Here is a 19,419-nt window from a genome sequence, read left to right as displayed (position 1 = left end):
GCTCCACCGAACACATTTGTGCCATTTGAGTGGAGTGTTCTGTCATAGTAAGAATGGTTCAGAATCTTGGCACTGCATTATCTGTGTAACTCAGACTTGATGGCAGCAGCCATTTTTGTAGTGCCCTTTGTAATGAACTTCTATGCAATGGCCGCATTGCCCTGAGAAGTTGCTATTAATAGGTTCTAGTCATTTTGGGGTGGACATCGCTTCTTAAATTTCTGCTTTGGGCAACAGGCACAAAACTACTTATCAAATCCAAAAAGATTTAGATGTGCTAGGGGAGTGGACCATACGTTAGCAAATGGTGTTTAATTTAAATAATTGTCATGCACGTTGGTAAGGCCAACACAGAATAAACGTATCATTTGTAGGGAACAATACTGAAAGGGGTTGAGCGACAAAAAGATCTTGGTGTTATTGTGCACAGATCATTAAAGGTTCATGACCAATGTAGAGAAAGTAGCTAAAGCTAACAGCTTGTATTAATAGAACCATTCAGTATAAATTAAAGGAAATGATTTTGATGCTATACAGGATGCTGGTCAGACCGCATCTAGAGTACTGTGCCCAGTTTTGGTCCCCCAACATGGTGGGTGATATAGCGGCTTTGGAAAAAGTCCGGAGGAGAACTACAAGAATGGTCCTTAGCTTAAAGAACCTCAGCTACTCGGATAGGCTCAAGGATCTTGATCTATTTACATTAGAACAGCGTAGACTTAGAGGTGACCTGATAGAAGTCTATAAAATAATTCAAGCGCTGAATAGTGTCCCTATTAATAGATTATTTCAGTTTGACAGGTTGGGGAGGACCAGGGGACATGAGTTTAAACTATGTAAGAGTAGGAATAGACTGGAGGTTAGGTGGTTCTTTTCCCAGAAAATTGTGAGCCTCTGGAATGCATTACCGGCTGGTGTGGTGGTGGCTGACTCTCTGCAAGTCTTCAAGAGGGAGCTGGACCCATTCCTGACTGGGGTAGAGATTGCATGTGATCTCTTGGGCTGGTTTCAATCACCTGAGGGGATTGGAGAGAAATTTGAGAATATTTTTTTCCCCTTATTGGCCCTGGGTTTTTTCTGTTTTTTGCCTCTCCCAGGAGATTACGTGGCTGTGGGGGTGGGTGGGAGGTCGGGGGAGTGAAGAAGTGATTACCCATAACAGTCCAGCCATCATGGTGAGGAGCAGGCTTGATGGACCAGCTGTCTTTTCCTGCCCGTCAATTTCATATGTTCGTATGTATGAGTTGCTATTGATCAAAGGGTGTTAGGTTCCCAGGAATTGCAATCTTGAGACCAACATTTTGATGAAGTGGTATTAGTGGCCGCAGGATGGGGAGTTCACAGGGCTTGGAGTTGGGTATGTGAAGCTTACAAAGTGGAGGCCTCCCCAGATGCCTGTCCAGTTTGATGTAGATTTATAGTACAGCATTTGCCAATTTGACACACGCTTGTACACTCTGCAAGAAAACTGTTTTAGTTAAATTATTTTATCATGAAATATTTCTTTCATCTGCCATCCCAGAATTTATATACACACCCACAAGGAAGCAGATCCATATGAACAAATGCAGCCAGGAAGGCAACCAAGATTTCTTTTGGTCAAATGGCCTAAATCACATATGAGCTCCAACTCAATGGCCACTTGGAAAATTATGAAAGTAGGAAGTTTTGAACCAGTGTGGGATTTTTTACATTTGTATCCATGTGTCTATGTTGCTTAATGCCCTAGTAGCTCTATGATTAAAGATGTTTTTAATAGATAGTGGTAATGATTCTTTACTCTGCAACTTCCAGTTTGACTTTGAAAACCATAGAATCCAGTGAAAATACATTTTCTTCCATATGTCATCTTTCTCTAGGAAGAATTTCTGAATGTAAGTACTGTACTCCAATACATGTGATCATATTGTGATGTTTACTTACTACTATTAGAAATGGAGACATTGAGTCATTGTGGAAAGAGGGTAAATGAATCTGATGAGTCAGCAATCTTAGGTGGAGAAGAGAATACAAGCCAATTTCAAAGACCTGACATTGATTTTTTAAAACTGAACTTTATATGGTCACTATCTTCACTTACTGCATGTATGAAGATAAACCAATACGTGAATATGCATTTAATATTTTATACGGTATGAATTGTGCAAAGTTGACACTAGACGATATATCAAATTAGGTTTATGCCATTAGAAGACGGACAATTTGCCTGTGACATGTGTTCCATTTCCAAGGCTATTGTAATCCACCGTCCCCCTCATTAAAACTGCTTGTGTTGCTCTAAAATATTGGTTCCTACACTATGATGAGTATATAAATTGTTCAGTTTACAGCAGCCATGCATAGGAATGGAGCTATATGATGTTAAAAGCAAGTGAACAGTCAGCTTTTATCAAACGTATACTATAATGAACATTCAGAAAATCTTGTAAAGTTGGTACATTTAGCATTCAGAGTTAAACAGTTTGAATATTTTAAGTTTATTTTTCGTAAGAAAACTCTTGTTTGGTGCTAAGTATTCAAGTGATATTAACTTCACTCTTACAAAAAAAAGTTATTAAAACTCCGTGAAGTATTAATTTTAGTACATTGCATAATTGCATAGAGTAATAAAATAGTAGGATCTCCAAATTATGAATTCTTTGTATGCTTGATGTGAAAAATGTCCACTGTAGTTTCATGGCACTGTCTCAAGTCAAAGTCACAATAACCAATAGAAAATCGACCCTGGAAAAATAACATGAAGGTGATGTGAAGCATCATCCAAGCCACCTTTTGTATTTTAAAAAAAAACTTATCACAAGTTTCAGCATTTATACTTCAAAGAAACCTCTGTTGACTGCGATATTCATATTTTGTTGAATTTCTGACATGCATAACTGCCAGTTCACCTAGAAAAAAATTAAAACTGCTTCCTTACTTAATGTATTTTCATGTGTTAGTATATGAATTTTAACCTAAGGTTTATATTTCTAACTTGTTCATTGTCAGATTGCTTCTTGCTGTTTTTATTTTCATACATAGTCTCTCTTTCTGTTGCTGTTTCCTTCTTTGCTTCTGTTGCCCAAGTGGTTCAGCTAAATACATTTAATAAAAATGTATTTCATTAGGATTGTCTTTGGAGAAAGAGTTACTTTTAATGTTGTTTTAAAGCAAAGTGTATTCTCAATTTTTTTTTTAAAAAGACCCCTAGTCGAAAGTTAATATGCTAATGGAAGTTGTTTTCCCAAAGACCATGCAATTTGTTAGCTTGTCTTGGTAACTGGAAAATACCTCAGACCCAATGTTTTGGAAAATCTCTGATTCCTATCTGTCTCTGAACACAGGAAAATAAAACATGAACAGATACCAGCAGTTAGTCAGGTCTTGGATACAGAAATCATAGCAGTTAGAAGGCATCTTGTTTGCCAAGTAACACGATCCACTGATGTGGGGAAACATGGTATATCCTTTGTATTATTATGTGAAGATATCTTGTACTGATTGAACTCACTTTATTCAATCATAATGCTGTTCAACCTACTGTGAAATAAAACATTTATCAATACATAAGTCTTCCCTCACCGAGTGTTTGCTCGGCCCACCTTCAGAGAGATGGAAGAAGCACACATGCGAAAAAAAACAAGTTCACATCATAGGAGGATACTATAGTTATGCCATTGTAAAGTAGATATAGCGTAGTGTGAGTCAACTTCCATAAAATGAAAATGGTCAGGCCACTTACTGGAGTAACTGATGCCACGGCAATCAAGAAGGTAACTACGGCAGACCCAAATTTGTAATAATTGGTGCCAGAAACTTAGGATACTGAGTTACACTGGTGAGAAAGATGATTCAAAGCAGATAAAACTTAAAAGTGAACAAAACACAGAGTAATATAATAAAAGGTCAACCAGATCAAAAGAGGCAGAAATTGTGTTAGCGTAATTGGTGGCTGAGGAAAAAGATAAGGAAAGGGCATTCCAATTTAGAAATGTTGAAATTGGAGGCTGAAAAAGATTGCTGGAAACATGAGGAACAGTGAGAATGAAAGCAACATGAATTTGAGGCTAATGAAAAGGAAAATTAGTGTTAGCATGAGACCAATGGGGGAGAAAAAACTTTGTGACACTTTTGAACTGAGAGAGAAACACACATCAGCAGTTGGTCTGGTAAATGGGTCATGGAGCCTGGGGCCCACCATTTTATTAAATCAAAACTTATTCCAAATTTTAAAGAGAAGGATGATATTGATAGTTTTATCCAGGCTTTTGAATTGTCACCACCAGCTGGTCACCACAAGTGGTACAAAAATGAATGGGCCAGCTGTGTCACAATGTTACTAAGTGGAAAAGCACTGGTGCTGTTTTCTTGTATCAATTTTGCCGATAGTATGAATTAGTATATTGTAAAGTGTGCTTTTCTCAGGGCTGAGGAGATGTCACGTTTCAGGTTGGTTTGACCATTTTTCCACAGAGAGGATTTGGAGAAAGAGTTACATGTAATATTGGGTTTTTAAAGTATATATGTTTTAAAAAGGAACATAGACGAAAGGTGGTTAATATAGTAATGAGAAGACAACCAAATTTGCAACAGGGATCATTTTCGAATCATGATTTTTTTTAGCATTTAAATTAATATCAGAAAATAGTGTGCAGCACATGCCAGGACCAGAGTTAGAAAGTTACTCGTGTCTATTTCTGATCTCCATTACTCCATGCTTCTGATCCCTTTGTGGTTTGAGTCTCTCTCTTACCTCATCTGCCTCCATTAATGTCTTGCTCAAAATGAGCATCAAGATACAGAGCTAGGAGATGGTGCTTTCCCAGTCTTGCTTGGAATGTTAAATTGCACTAATCTCACCAAAAGGAATTAGGAATTCAATATTCATAGAAGGCAGAGCCACCTTCCTGTAGAGTTTGGTTTCTTGCTGCAAGAACAGGCATAAGTAGATCTAATTTTGGCAGCACTGGGCACAACAGGAAGTCAGGTACATCATTCTCTGCTGCTTGTTCAGGCTGAATGTGTTTGTGTGCAACATCGGTGCTCTGAGGTAATCTTCAAGTCCTACATATGATCCATCACCGAATATTGCCTGCCTACATCACCCCCATTTGCTGTTGTAACCCACACCTTCATCACCTCCATGCTTGACTTCTTCAACTCTCTCCTTGATGGCCTCCCAAGTCTTACCCTTTGCAAAATCCAACTCATCCAGAACTATACTGCCCCTAACACTCCTTTTTCCTTCTGAGTGTCTGTTCCCTCTTGTGAAGCACTTTGGAACATTTCTCTGTTATGGGTGCTGTACAAATGCAAGTTGTTCCATCCCAAATCCAGGGTAAAATACAAGAATCCCTAAAGGGTTCTTGCATGCATGTTCTAAATATTTTTGTGTAAAAATAAATGGAAACTGGTTGGAAGAAGTCATTGAGCAGTGCGCAGGAGCTGAATCCGTACTGGTAGATACAATCAGTAACATGACGTACTTCAAATATGGGGTCATTTCTACTGTCTGTTGATTCATGTACATAGTTGAGCTCAATAATATCTATCACTTTTTCAATATTTCATAAGCATTCAGGTATAAACAAAAATTTAAAAAATCATTCATTTGGAATTAATTTTTAAGAGAGATCTTAATGGTCAGACCCCCCACTTTAACTAGAAACAAACCTGTGTTTTTTTAAAGTAATCTAGTCCTCTTCCAATCTTGATCATCCACCCATTGTTGAATCTGTCACAGATAAAACATTTTATTCACAACTACAGACTCTAGAAAAACATCACTGCTTTCTCAAAAGGAATGCAATACGTAGCAACATAGACTTTCTAATGTTCTCAAAAATCTCAAATCTTATGCATTCACAGTACAACACTTTTTTACATGTTCTCTTCAGAACATTTTTGTACTATCAGCTTGTAAAAAAAGGAGCATAGATGGAGCACTACCTGCAGAGTGAAGAAACAATTGAGGGAAGAAATGGCAGGACCAGAATATTATTTTGTGTTAGTCAATTCTAGAGTAGTGTTAATAACAGTTTTGGAGGCATACATGCAGCAAGATTGTCCCACCATCTTAACTGAAAAATGGAGTGTCAAAAACAGCAGAACCAAATCCTAGAACAAAAGCTACATAATGCTACAGGTAACAAATTAATAATACTCAATTTTAAAAAAATAATTATTTATACAATGTTGCTACAGAAAATACCTGATTTCCCGGTCATGTATTGTCGAAGAGTAGTTCATCTCCAGGGTTACCCCATAACTCTGCAATGACTGCTTTATCTCTTCAAGGCCACCGGTCTGCTGCAATTTCCCACCACTCTAAAATGTAACAGGTGTACAATAGATGAAACAAGATTAATACATACTATATATGTTGTGCCCAATATGTTGTGTATAATACCAGTACTGTAGCATTAGCATTAACATTACTGCATGTAAGCTTCCAATAAAGTAGGCTTATTTATAAGAATCATTTAGGTATGACAATAAACCAATTGTTATTGACATTTCCTCTCAAGCTATTTTCTCCCTTTTCCCCAATTATGTCCTTCTGCAGCATTCACTCTCCACAACTGAGGAGGTGCTCTAAGGTGTCCCTTTGAAATCAGCTGCTAGGAAATGTAAATCAATAGGCCAGTAATGACTCTCCTGCTTTCATATTCGACATGCAAACTCAGTGCAAGTTTTTCGAATGACTGGACCATGCTTGCTCATCTCTTTGTGATCAGTCAAGGGGAAGACTGGGGAGGGGAAGAGGGGAAAGATGATTACAACATCCCTGCCTGAGGGCACATACCAGCTACAGTTAAAGCAAGGACAAAATCTGCTCTCTGTTCCTCTGTCAGGAAGTGTGGAGTTCCCACAAATAAAGAGATACAAATCCACTGACAATCATTTATTGGTGAAATTCGTTTCCCCCTTCCCTAAGATATTTCTCTTTGCGCGCCACCTCCTCACACTGATACAGCTAAGATTGTAAACAGTGGTGTGTGGGATGTAAAAATATTTCAAATGTTTAAATTAACATTTATTCTGTTTGCAAAGAATTTGAAGGAATACAAGTGCACAGTATATGAATTATAAAAATTACTCAAACCAGCTTTGTTAACATTCGTGTCAGTGGCAGTGTTTATGCTCCAACATATATAGCAGCACCCTCTAGTTGCAGTTCTTGTACGGAATTTATTTCTAGCTTGCAATGAGTACAATGGCCTTTTAACAGTAACACTATGATCCACTGTAAGTCACATACATCATCAAGTGAAGTCATTAGATGGATAGTTTTCACTTTGCAAGGCCCTTTTAGAAGCATCTCACAGAATCTCAAGAAGTTGTATAGCTGTAAAACAAAATGCCACAATCAGTATGAAGTATCGTTTTTGAAAATAATAATGTTAAATTTGCCTTTCATTAAATTAAAAGCAGTATGTTTCAATATTTTAATTTACTTTCATCCCAACAGATTAATGTTTTGAATAGATTTGAAAAGTATTTAGACTGTATTCCCCCTCCCTCCTTTCATTTGTCAGTGGTTCTGATTACATTGAGCCCATCATATTTGGCCCTATAATCACACTCTGTCTGGTAATGGGGTAAAATTGCAGGCTGTAATACAGAACAGCACTTCCCTTAACCCAACCTGCACTAAAAATAGTGGCATTTGGCAGATTGTTAGTAACAGAATGTTAGTATCAGTAATCTTGTCAACAAATTAAGGCATAACTTCAAGTACACAATGAAGTATTCCATCTCTAATGATAACAGTAGTATACTTATCACCTGATGAACATGCCTGACGTATGGATCCTCTACCCAGACTTCGGTAACAAACTGATCCAAGTATGGTTTGAACAACTTTTCATAACTGAATCCAGTAGCATCTGCTGGAATTTTGATCTGTTCGTGATATTTCCCTTCTGAAATATACAAAAGTAGCAAAAGGGTGTACACCCAAAAAAAATCATAGTTTTTCTACAATGCTTTGAGTTAAACACTTAGCACCGTACTTGATGCATATGAGTCTTTCTATTTCCAAGGAGGTATTCTGCACATATGTATGGCAACCTAGGTGACAGAATTTTAAAATTCTACTTCATAAAATTAATCTGAAGCAAATACTAAACACACAGATACACAGCAGTTTCACTTTAACATAAAGGGCCAGATTTTTCTGTCAAAATCACAGTGAGGCTAATGGAGCTTGCCGTTATTTATGCATAAATGGTACAGCAACTTCAGACGAGGAGCAGATACGTGGTTAAATGTGAATATCCAAAAGTTGCTGTCTGAGTTGTGCCACTCCGCCATTAGCTTTGCGAAAATGGCACTTTGTTGTCTGCCTCACCATTGACGTGCATTGAATGTCATGAAGTTGCTGTATTTGTGCGGTAGATACGAACTAAACTTGCCACAGGAAGTTAAGTCTTGTCATTAAAGTCTTGTCATTACAACCATAAGTACTCTTAACAACATGATAATTGTTAATCACTGCCAATCAACCTCTCTGATACTGAAAATTAACTTTTACAAGTGTGGAGTTTCATTCCTTTAGGTGTTAATTGTTGGCTATTTTAAAAATGTCAAATTAATTTTTTTTTTCACTTTTCCTTTGTCTCTTTTTTCTCTCTCTCGCAATCCAATCTTTCTTTCCTTCTCTTTCTGTAGCTGATTTGACATTGAATTCACCCACTCTAATTTACATTTTCTTCTCAGTCCTTCCGCTGTTTATTTTTCAATCCTTCAATCTAATTGGTTAAGGACATACACAGTTGGTTGCCCTGTTTCCCTTGCTGTGCCGTTATCAGCTCGCACTTTCAGCAATTTAGTGGGCAAAAATGTTTTGAGCTGAAGGGTGCAGGGACAGGTCCAACTAACGGCAGATACGTTAGACGCCCTGCTACAGCAAAACCTGGCTTGATACTTTGAAGGCATAGATTTTATGTGCTAGAATTGTGTATGGCAAATACCTCATACACAAAATAAAAATGTAATTTGCAAATGTTAGATATGAAATATCAGACTGCAATTCTTTATACCAGTTCCATTTTTAATGTGAGTACTCAAGTTTTTTTCTATTGGAAAAAAATGTGAAGCCTATGTATAGCTATCTCTTCTTACTACGATTAAATCTTGTTTAGGGTATCCCCATTTTACTAGACTAATAATCCAGATAATGTGAGTTCAAATCCCACCATGGCAGTTTGAGAATTTTAATTCAGTTTTTTAAAAATCTGGAAATGAAAAACGCTGCTATCAATAAAAGCAACCATGAAGCTGTCGTATTGTCATTTAAAAAAAACTCCACTGGTTCATTAACGTCTTTTAGGAAAGGAAACCTGTCGTCCTTATCTGGTCTGGCCTATATGTGATTCCAGTCCCACACCAATGTGGTTAACTCTTAACTGCCCTCTAAAGTAGCCTAGCAAGCCACTTAATTTTATCAAACAGCTGAAAAGAATTTTCCCATTTTTTGCCCCATATTAAATTTTTCCTTATTTCTCACCCACCTGAGCAGTCAGCCAACCTGCTCCTGACCACTCTCAACACCAGTCTTATCCTATATGAGACAAACCCAAGATGACTTCATTGACATTTTTCTACTCTCTGTGGAAAGCAAATAACCTTTGCTCAACACCACACTGAACTGGTACATCATTCAATGTGTTGGAATTGTAAGCACAAACCCTCCACCTAGCACTCTGCAACATAGCGAACTAGAACACCAATGCACCATACCATCCAAGTGCTCCATTTTGTTTTCTCTTTTCCTTATTCCGCCCCCCAAAAATTCTTTGAAGGTGTTAATTCATTTTGGCATACAGTTCCATGGGGCTGGCAGCTATCCAGGACCAGAATGAAGTATTCATTCTTCACATGTGAGCCTAGACAGTGATGTGTGGGAGGGCATCACAGCTGAGGCCAATCTTATCCTTGACATTAACAAGTGCTTTTTTTCAGCAAGGGTAACGGGTTAGTGATTAGGAATGGAGAACCTGGCTGACCGTTTTTCCCTTCTCACAAATCAGAGAACATTGCATCCAATTATATTTAGTCCCTTCCCCAGAAGAGATCAATTAATTCAGCACAGACCAGGAATCAAATAAGGTATTTTTCTGGTCTGTATGGCTCAGTACTATAACCAAACTATTAATTGCCTATTCTAACTTATGAATCATTTGAAACATTTACATTTTGATGCAAACAGATAATTTAGTCTTCAAATCATTACATCTGACATACAACAAAATATCCCAAACATGGGACATGACAAAATTTTACTGCATTTACAAAAGTAGTTACCTTCTTTCAGCTTATTCAGCTGTTTTTTAATTTGTTCTGCTCGATCCATGTAGTTCGTAATCTTTTGTCGATAGTAGACTTTTTTTGTGTCATCTTTTGTAGCTATTAAAACAAATAAAATTCCTTGAATAGCCTGCCAGTTGCTTTATATATGGTATAGAACAGTTTCGTATCCAACATTGTTTTTTCCCTCCACTTATTTTCTATCCTTGAAATCACTGACACATGCTAGGATATGGTACATGGGTTTTGTATGCTCTAGTAACTCACTCAAGTGTCTATTTATCATGTGTAAGACTTGACAGTGATAGTTAGAAGGCCGTTTGATCACAAGGGGAGGGCGGGCATCATATCTGAGGCCACTCCTGTCCTTAGACATGGAAATTCCAGCATAGGGGTCACCATTATAATGATCTGGAGCTAGAACGGTGGCTGCTTTTCCACTGCCAAGCCCAGGGATGCTGCAGTCAATTGTCGAACCCATACTGCTGTCCAGCTGAGACTAGCTAACAGCACAAATTGGGGATCAAACCTGGGACTTTCCAGGGTTGTATAGTTCAGTATCACATCTAGGATGAATTTACCCACTGAACAATTAGAGCAGCAAGATGAACGGTGGTACCAACATTATTTTACAACTCAAATATAATGTGCATGAATAACATGATCTTATCATTACCAGGGGTCATAACCATAATAAGTATTTTAATAGAGTTTATATTGTACAAACGTGATAAACAGAGTTACGAACGGCAGAGTGCAGGAAAATAATTCAACAATTGAGGTCAGAAGCATGTAACCTACTTGCCCTTTGGATTATTTTTTCCTGAAGTAATTTGGTGATTTATTCTCCCACATCACACTGTTTTCCAGTTAGTTTACATGTATTCAGTTCACTTAGCTAGTGTGACACACAATATTTTATGAAAGCAAACACAAGGATTAGGCTTTTTTCATAACCATGTAACAACGAACATAAAAAGTATCTATATTTACAATAAAGCAATAAGCAAATAATATTCTTGACTTTTGAGATCAAAGTTTTGGTTAAGTAACTTACAACATAATAGTTATTGTCTGACATAGAGACTTTTTCATGTAGTTCACCCAGAGATTCAGTGCTGCCTGATTCCCACAGCCATGTAAAATACACAAGGCTATGTAGTCTGAGGAGTCAACTGCCAGTGGATCACAAATCACCTAGTGTACTTTCAACACACACATGTATAAATTTTTTTTTAAAGTTCATCCCCTCTGCTGAAGACATTGACATTTGCTGAAATATTCTTCCACAGACACTGTCAGCACTCTTAACATCTGTGTGAGTCCAGACTGAGAGTGTTGGCAGGCATTTGAACCACAGAGGGCATCAGAATTGAATTCTCACTGACATCTACATACGCACTTTTCCGGAGGGCGCACCAGTGAGTGATCAGAAGCAGAACGTTAGGCTGATCTGTTTCCTTCCCTAGTCCAGGGATGCTGGGACAACTGTATTATCCATTCTTTATATCAGATTTATTTTTGTTTTATGTTATTCCTGATGAATCACCTAATTCAGCAGAAAATGGGAACTGAATCTGGCATCTTCCATTCTGTATGACTTAGTAACACAACATGTTGTGCATTTACCCACTCGACCATCGGAGCAGCTTAACATTTTATTTCTTAAAGGTAAGGGGAAAGAAGAGTTGATTTTTGAATGTTCCGGAAATCCTGATAGTTCAAAATGTGGTTGCCGGATTTACTTTCTAAAATAAATCACTGATGGAATGTCAGAGGCTTTGTTACCTTTTAACACTTCCAAAAGAAGATGGATGCCTTCCTGATAACAAACCAATGAATCCTGCAAACGGGAGTTGTTGTCTAACTCAATAGCTCTCTTCAGCACAGTCACAGCTGAGTTCTCCATTCCTGTCAGCACACTCTGAGACATTGCAGCAGAATCTATAAGTAATAGTTAACAGAACCTTATATAATGTCTTTAATGTAGAAAAATGTCCCAATGCACTTTACAGATGAAAAGTGAAAACAGATATCAAGCCATGGCTGGATAGTTAGAATAAAAGACCAAAAGTTTTTTCATAAAGACCACAAAGATAGGGTTTAAAGGCAGAAAATCTAAGGTTTTTGAAGCTGGAAGCAGAAGTAGAAATGTGAAGACGTTTAGGCAGGAGTTCCAAAAATCATGACTGAGGTAGCTGAAGGCTCTGCCACTAATGGTAGGGAGAGGGATATACACAAAAGGCAAATGTCAGTTGCAGATGAGGCAGAAGGTTGCTGAGGCAGAGTTAGGCCATGGAAGAATTTGAAGATGAGAACAAGGATTTTAAATTCATGCAATGGAATGGGGAGCCAGTGTAGGTCAGCGAGGTCAAGGATAGTGGGCGGATGGGACTTAGTGCAGGACAGGACTCGGGCACCTGAGTTTTGGATATGTTGAGGTTTATGGAGGGTGGAAGATGGGAAACTGGCAATGAAGACATAGGAGAAATCCAGTCCAGAGATAACAAAAGTGTGGTGGGATTGAGATAGGGGTGGAGGTGGGCAATGTTGAGGTGGATATAAGCAATCTTGATTATGGATAGGATTTGGATTTTCTCCACTTCAAAAAGGATGCCAAGGTTTTGCAAGGTCTGATTCAACCTGACGTCATAGCTGTGGAGAGGGGTAGAGCCAGTGGCAAAGAAGCAGAGTTTATGGTGGAGCTGAAAACTATGTCTTTGTTCTTCCTGATGTTCAGTTGAGAGTCTAACAGCACAGAAGCGATTATGGGGTCGAGGGAAGCAGAGGTCAAGCAGAACTGGATGTTCTTAGCATTCATATGGAAGCTGACCCCATGCCTGTGGATGATGTTATTGAGGGGCAGCAAGTTAATGAGGAAGCGTTGGGGATCAAGGATAGATCCTTGGGGAACTCCAGAGGTGAGTACAAGGGCAGGAAGAGAAGGCATTACTGGAGATGTGTAGATTGTGTTAGTACAGGTAAGTGTAGAACTACAGAAGAGGAGTCGTGTATAAGTGATAAAGGAAAGTGGCACAATCCATCATATCAAACGCTGTGGAGAGATCAAGGATGACGAGGAGCGATAATGCATCATGGACACAGTCATAAGTTGTGACAGGCTGGTTCAATGAAGAAGGCAGAAGCAAGACTGAAAGTATCAAATCAGGAGTTTTGTAAGACATGGCCAAAGAGCTGGGAGGCAGCGATACCTTCAAGGACCTTAGAAAGGAAAGGGCAATTAAAGATGGGGTGGTAGTTGGTGGGGTCAGGTCAAGATTGGGCATTCTTGAGGAGCATAGCCACCAATTGTGGGTAAAAAGAGAAGGGAATACCCAAGATGCCAGAGTTAAAAGAAACTGAGAGTTTGAGGGGGATTGTAGATCTGTAGGAGGTTACAGATAAAGGGAGGAGCGAGACCACGAACTGGATTTAAACACAAAGATGAGAATTTTAAATTTGAGGTGTTGAAGGACTGGGAGCCAATGTCAGCAATGACAGGGATGAGCAGGACTTGGTGCAAGATAGGATATGGGCAGCAGATGTTTGGATGAGCTGAAATTTACGGAGGGTGGAGGATGGGAGGTCGGCCAGGAGAGCAATAGAATAGCATGCATGCAGGTTTCAGAAGCAGAGGCAGGTGATGTTATAGAGGTGGAAATAGGGAAATATTTGTGATAGAGAGTATATGGGGTTGCAAACTCATTTGAGGGTTGAATAGGACACTGAGATTGTGAACATTCTGGTTTAGCTTGAGACATGATCGGGGAGGGGGATGGATTCGGTAGCAAGGGTATGGAGTTTGTGATGGGGGCCAAAGACGATTGCTTCAGTCTTCCCAATGCTTAACTGGAGGAAATTTTGGCACGGCCAAGACTGGATGTTGGACAAATAGTCTGACAGCACAGAAGCAGAAGAAGGATTGGTGCAGGTCATGGAAAAGTAGAATGGGTGTTGTCAGCATACATGTGGAAGTTGACCCCTTGTCTTTGGATGTTGCCAAGGGGCAGCATGTCGATGAGGAAGAGGAACGGACCAAGGATAAAGTGGGATTAGAAGCCATTGCTGGACATGTTCTGGCTATGATTGGATAGGTAAGGGTGGAACCAAGCGAGGGTAGTCCCACTGAACTGGACAATGGAGGAGAGGGATTGGAGGAGGATGGTATGGTCGACCACGTCAAAGACTGCAGAGAGGTCGAGAAATACAAGGAGGTCACCATCAGAGGATATCGTTTGTGGCCTTGATTAGAGCATTTCGGTGCTGTGGCATAGGCAAAAAATGATTGGAGGGATTTTAACAGGGGGTTGCGTGAAAGATAGGCACAGATTTTGGAGGTGGTAATACGTTAAAGGACTTTGGAGAGGAAAGGGAAATTGGAGGTGAGGCGGTAGTTTGCAAGGACAGACAGATTTCACGTTTTTTTTTTGAGGGGGTGATGATGGCAGTTTTGAAAGGGAGGGGGACAGTACCTGAGGAGAGGGTATCTAAAATTTACAATGCCAGCCAACGTGGGGGCCAGGGGAGGGGAGTTGGGTGGTCAACAGTCTAATGGAAATTGGGTCATGGGAACGGGTGGTTCTCGGAGAAGGCATGATTGTATTTTTTCACTGTTCAAAAGATTCCTAGAAGTAATATTGCAGCATTATTAAGATTTATGAACAAATGTAAGCTGTAACTTTTGTGATTTATGTGTCTCAATACAAACAGCTCAAACCTGTATCAATAGTTATTCTGTCTCTCTAACCTCTGTAATCTCTCTCAAACACCTTTCTATACTGACTTGCTGAATCTCTAATCCTCTCTTCAGTTATTCTGTCTGTAACGTCTCTAATTATACTCTAGTATGCCTGTCCCAGTTATTCTCTAGTTATTATGTATATCTGTATCTCTGCTAAGTTATCCTGTTTCTCTCCCACATTCTTCTCTTCCTAACCTCTCTAAAGAAATATAAATGCCTTTCGAACGCCTTTCACATCCTCAGGATGTTCCAAAGTGCTTCACAGCCAATGAATTACATTTGAATTGTAGGCAAACACGGCAGCCAATTTTGGCGCAGCAAGATTCAACAGCAATAAGATAAATGGCCGGTTAATGTGTTTCAATGCTGTAGGCTGAGGGATAAATGTTGGCTAGGACACTAGGAGAACACTCCTGTTCTTCTTTTGAATATTGCCATGGGATCTTTTACATAGAATCATAGAAAGGTTACAGCACCGAAGGAGGCCATTCGGCCCATCAAGTCCGCGCCGGCTCTACGCAAGATCAATCCAGCTAGTCCCACTCCCCTGCCCTATTCCTTTCAAGTATTATCCAGTTCCCTTTTGAAAGCCACGATTGAATCTGCCTCCACCACCCCTCCCTGGCAGTGCATTACAGATCCTAACCACTCGCTGCATAAAAAGGTTTTTCCTCATGTCACCCTTTAGTTCTTTTGCCAATCACCTTAAGTCTATGCCCTCTGGTTCTTGACCCTTCTGCCAATGGAAACAGTTTATCTCTATCTATTCCGTCCAGACCCTTCATGATTTTAAATACCTCTATCAAATCTCCTCTCAATCTTTTCTGTTTCAAGGAGAACAACCCCAGCTTCTCCAGTCTATCCATGTAACTAAAGTCCATCATCCCTGGAATCATTCTAGTAAATCTTTTCTGCACTCTCTCTAAGGCCATCACATCTTTCCTAAAGTGCGTTGCCCAGAACTGGACACAATACACCAGTTGTGGTCGAACCAGTGTTTTATAAAGGTTCATCATGATTTCCTTGCTTTTGTACTCTATGCCACCATTTATAAAGCCCAGGATCCTGTATGCTTTTTTAATCGCTTTCTTAACCTGCCCTGCCACTTTCAATGATTTGTGCACATATACCCCCAGATCTCTCTGTTCCTGTACCCCTTTTAGAAGCATGCCCTCTAGTTTATATTGCCTTTCCTCGATCTTCCTATCGAAATGTATCACTTCGCATTTTTCTGCATTAAATTTCATCTGCCACGTGTCCGCCCATTCCACCAGCCTCTTGAAGTCTGTCACTATCCTCCTCACTATTCACTGCACTTCCAAGTTTTGTGTCATCTGCAAATTTTGAAATTGTGCCCTGTACACACATGTCCAAGTCATTAATATATATCAAGAAAAGCAGTGGTCCTAGTACCTACCCCTGGTGAACACCACTGTACACCTCCCTCCAATCCAAAAAACAACCGTTCACCACTACTCTCTGCTTCCTGTTACTTAGCCAATTTTGTATCCATGCTGCTACTACCCCGTTTATTCCATAGGTTTCAATCTCGATGACAAGCCTATTATGTGGCACTTTATCAAACGCCTTTTGAAAGTCCATATACACATCAAACGCATTGCCCTCATCGACCCTCTCTGTTACCTCATCAAAAAACTCTATCAAGTTAGTTAAACACGATTTGCCTTTAATAAATCTGTGCTGGTTTTCCCTAATCAATCCACACTTGTCCAAGTGACTGCTAATTCTGTCCCGGATTATCGTTTCTAAAAGTTTCCCCACCACCGAACTGACTGGCTTGTAGTTGCTGAGTTTATCCTTCCACCCTTTTTTGAACAAGGGTGTAACATTTGCAATTCTCCAGTTCTCTGGTGTCACCCCCCGTATCTAAGGATGTTTGGAAGATTATGGCCAGTACCACCCCAATTTCCACCCTTACTTCCCTCAGCAACCTAGGATGCATCCCTTCTGGACCGGGTAACTTATCTACTTTAAGCCTTTCAAGTACCTCTTCTTTATCAATTATTAGCCCATCCAGTATCTCAATTATATCTTCCTTTACTGAGACTCTGGCAGCATCTTCTTCCTCGGTAAAGACAGATGCAAAGTACTCATTTAGTACCTCGGCCATGCCCTCTGCCTCCATGAGTAGATCTCCTTTTTGATCTGATCGGCCCCACCCCTCCTCTTACTACCCGTTTACTGTTTACATGCCTATAGAAGACTTTTGGATTCCCTTTTTATGCTTACCTTAACAGATAGATACGGACTTGGTTTAATGTCTTATCTAAAAGATGGCACCTCCAACAATCATAGAAGAATCAAAGAAATTTACGGCACAGGATGAGGCCATTCAACCCATCCTGTCTGTGCCAGCCGAAAAAGAGCTATCCAATCTAATCCCACTTTCCAGCTCTTGGTCCGTAGCCATGTAGGTTACGGCACTTCAGGTGTCACTGCCTCAGTGCTGCGTTGAAGTGTCAGCCTAGTGCTCATCATCCAGAGTGACATTTGAATCCACAATCTTATGACTTGAGGTAAGAGGTTCATCCTGGTTTTCAAATCCCTTCATGGACTCGCAGCTCCCTATATCTGTAACCTCCCCCAGCCCTACAACCCTCCGAGTTCTCTGAGCTCCTCCAACAAAGACTAACGTCGATGGTAGGGAAACTTTTAAAGACAATAATCCGGGACAAAATTAATTGGCACTTGGAAAAGTATGGGGCTAATAAATGAAAGACAGCATAGATTTGTTAAAGGAAAATCTATTTTGACTAACGTGATTTGAGTTCTTTGAAATAATGGAGAGGGTTGATGAGGGTAGTGCGGTTGATGTTGCGTATATGGACTTTCAAAAGGCGTTTGATAAAGTAATGCATAATAGACTTGTAAGCAAAATTAAAGCCCATGGGATCAGACAGTGGCAGCATGGATACAAAATTGGCTGAGGGACAGAAAGCAGAGAGTGGTGGTGAACGGTTGTTTTTTAGACTAGAGGGAAGTATACAGTGGTGTTCCCCAGGGGTCAGTATTAGGACCACTGCTCTTTTTGATATATATTAATGACCTGAACTTGGGTATACAGGGTATAATTTTGAAGTTTGCAGAATACGAAACTAGGGAATGTGGTAAACAATGTGGAGGATAGCAACAGACTTCAGGAGGACATAGACTGGTGAAATGGGCAGACAAATGTCAGAATGAAATTTAATGCAGAGAACTGTGAAATGATACATTTTGGTAGGAAGAATGAAAGGCAATATAAACTAAATTGTACAATTTTAAAGGGGGTACAGGAACAGAGAGACCTGGGGGTATATGTACACAAATCTCTGAAGGTAGCAGGATAAGTTGATATTATAACATACTATGATACTATATTCTGGCCTCTTGGGCATCCCCGATTTTCATCGCTCCACCATTGGCAGCCGTACCTTCTTCTGCCTAGGCCCTAAGCTCTGGAATTCCCTCCCTAAACCTCTCCGCCTCTCCTCCTTTAAGGCACTCCTTGAAACCTAGCTCTTCGACCAAGCTTTTAGTCACCTGTCTTAATATCTCCTTATGTGGCTTGATGTCAAATTTTGTTTGAAAATCGCTCCGGTGAAGTGCCTTGGGACATTTTACAATGTTAAAGGCACTATACAAATGCATGTTGTTGTTGTAACCTCTATCTATTTATTGTCTGTTACTTCTCTCCAATCATTCTGTCCGTAATATCTCGCTCGTTATTATGTCTGTAATCCGCCTCTCTCTCCAGCACTTTTTCTATAATTTCTCTCTCCAGTTATTCTGACTGTAATTTTTATCTCTCTCTCATCCCCAGTTATCCTCTTATGCCTCTGTTTCGCTCCCCTCTCACTATTTTGTGCTTTGTGTTTCTCTGCCTCAGTACTTACTGCAGACCCAGAACCCAGTAGCTCTTCTGTTTCCTGGTGCCACCCCAGGAAGCGGTGTTCCTCTCACTACTGTTCACTTGGACCCGCACCATCGACAGCTCGGTTAAGATATACAGGCCGCTCCTTGTCATTGGTCCCTTGAACGATCATAATAGATTTACATATAAATAATCGCATTACCCGCACAGAATTGGGGATGAAAAGAATAAAAAACAATATCAAGAATTTATAATAATAAATAAAAATAGAAAATGTTGGAAAACACTCAAGCAGCATTTACAAAGTCCGAACCGAAACAGCAAACCAAAGCAGACACCGCCTGCAAATGGCCGGACTGACTGCTCGGGGGCGGGGTCTGTGCTCGGGCAGAGTCTGTGCTCGGGGGCGGGGGACGGAGGGCGGAGTCTGTGCTCGGGGGCGGGGGACGGAGGGCGGAGTCTGTGCTCGGGCAGAGTCTGTGCTCGGGGGCGGAGTCTGTGCTCGGGCAGAGTC

At 40.0% G+C, this 19,419-nt stretch overlaps 1 protein-coding gene across 3 annotated transcripts; it reads right to left on the bottom strand.

Annotated features, from left to right (window-relative positions):
* Nucleotides 1-2,034: 2,034 nt before the first annotated feature.
* On the bottom strand, nt 2,035-19,273 carry mitd1 (MIT, microtubule interacting and transport, domain containing 1). 3 transcript variants are annotated; one of them, XM_067986243.1, is made up of 8 exons: nt 18,928-19,273; nt 12,079-12,234; nt 10,288-10,389; nt 7,768-7,904; nt 7,241-7,327; nt 6,191-6,306; nt 5,653-5,713; nt 2,035-2,724 (listed from the first exon to the last, which is right to left on the bottom strand). In XM_067986243.1, the coding sequence occupies exons 2-8, from the start codon at nt 12,221-12,223 to the stop codon at nt 2,629-2,631; spliced, it is 744 nt and encodes a 247-aa protein (XP_067842344.1). In that variant the 5' UTR covers nt 12,224-12,234; nt 18,928-19,273; the 3' UTR covers nt 2,035-2,628. The 3 variants fall into 3 exon arrangements, with proteins under 3 accessions (XP_067842344.1, XP_067842346.1, XP_067842345.1); XM_067986244.1 differs by lacking the exon at nt 2,035-2,724 and adding an exon at nt 2,731-3,519; XM_067986245.1 differs by lacking the exon at nt 12,079-12,234.
* Nucleotides 19,274-19,419: the final 146 nt, after the last annotated feature.

This window comes from Heptranchias perlo, chromosome 6 (assembly GCF_035084215.1).
Source record: "Heptranchias perlo isolate sHepPer1 chromosome 6, sHepPer1.hap1, whole genome shotgun sequence".
NCBI classification, from domain to species: Eukaryota; Metazoa; Chordata; class Chondrichthyes; order Hexanchiformes; family Hexanchidae; genus Heptranchias; species Heptranchias perlo.
The sequence above is the reverse complement of the archived record's forward strand: the minus strand, read 5'-3'. Positions and strand labels throughout refer to the sequence as shown.

Excerpts from the sequence above, each read along its gene's own strand:
- mitd1 (XM_067986243.1), bottom strand. The coding sequence starts at position 12,223 with ATGTCTCAGAGTGTGCTGACAGGAATGGAGAACTCAGCTGTGACTGTG. Across the intron at positions 6,307-7,240 it reads TAATGACTTCACTTGATGAT|AGTGGTGGGAAATTGCAGCA; the intron begins GTATGTGACTTA and ends GTTACATTTTAG. Across the intron at positions 5,714-6,190 it reads ATACATGACCGGGAAATCAG|ATTCAACAATGGGTGGATGA; the intron begins GTATTTTCTGTA and ends TATCTGTGACAG.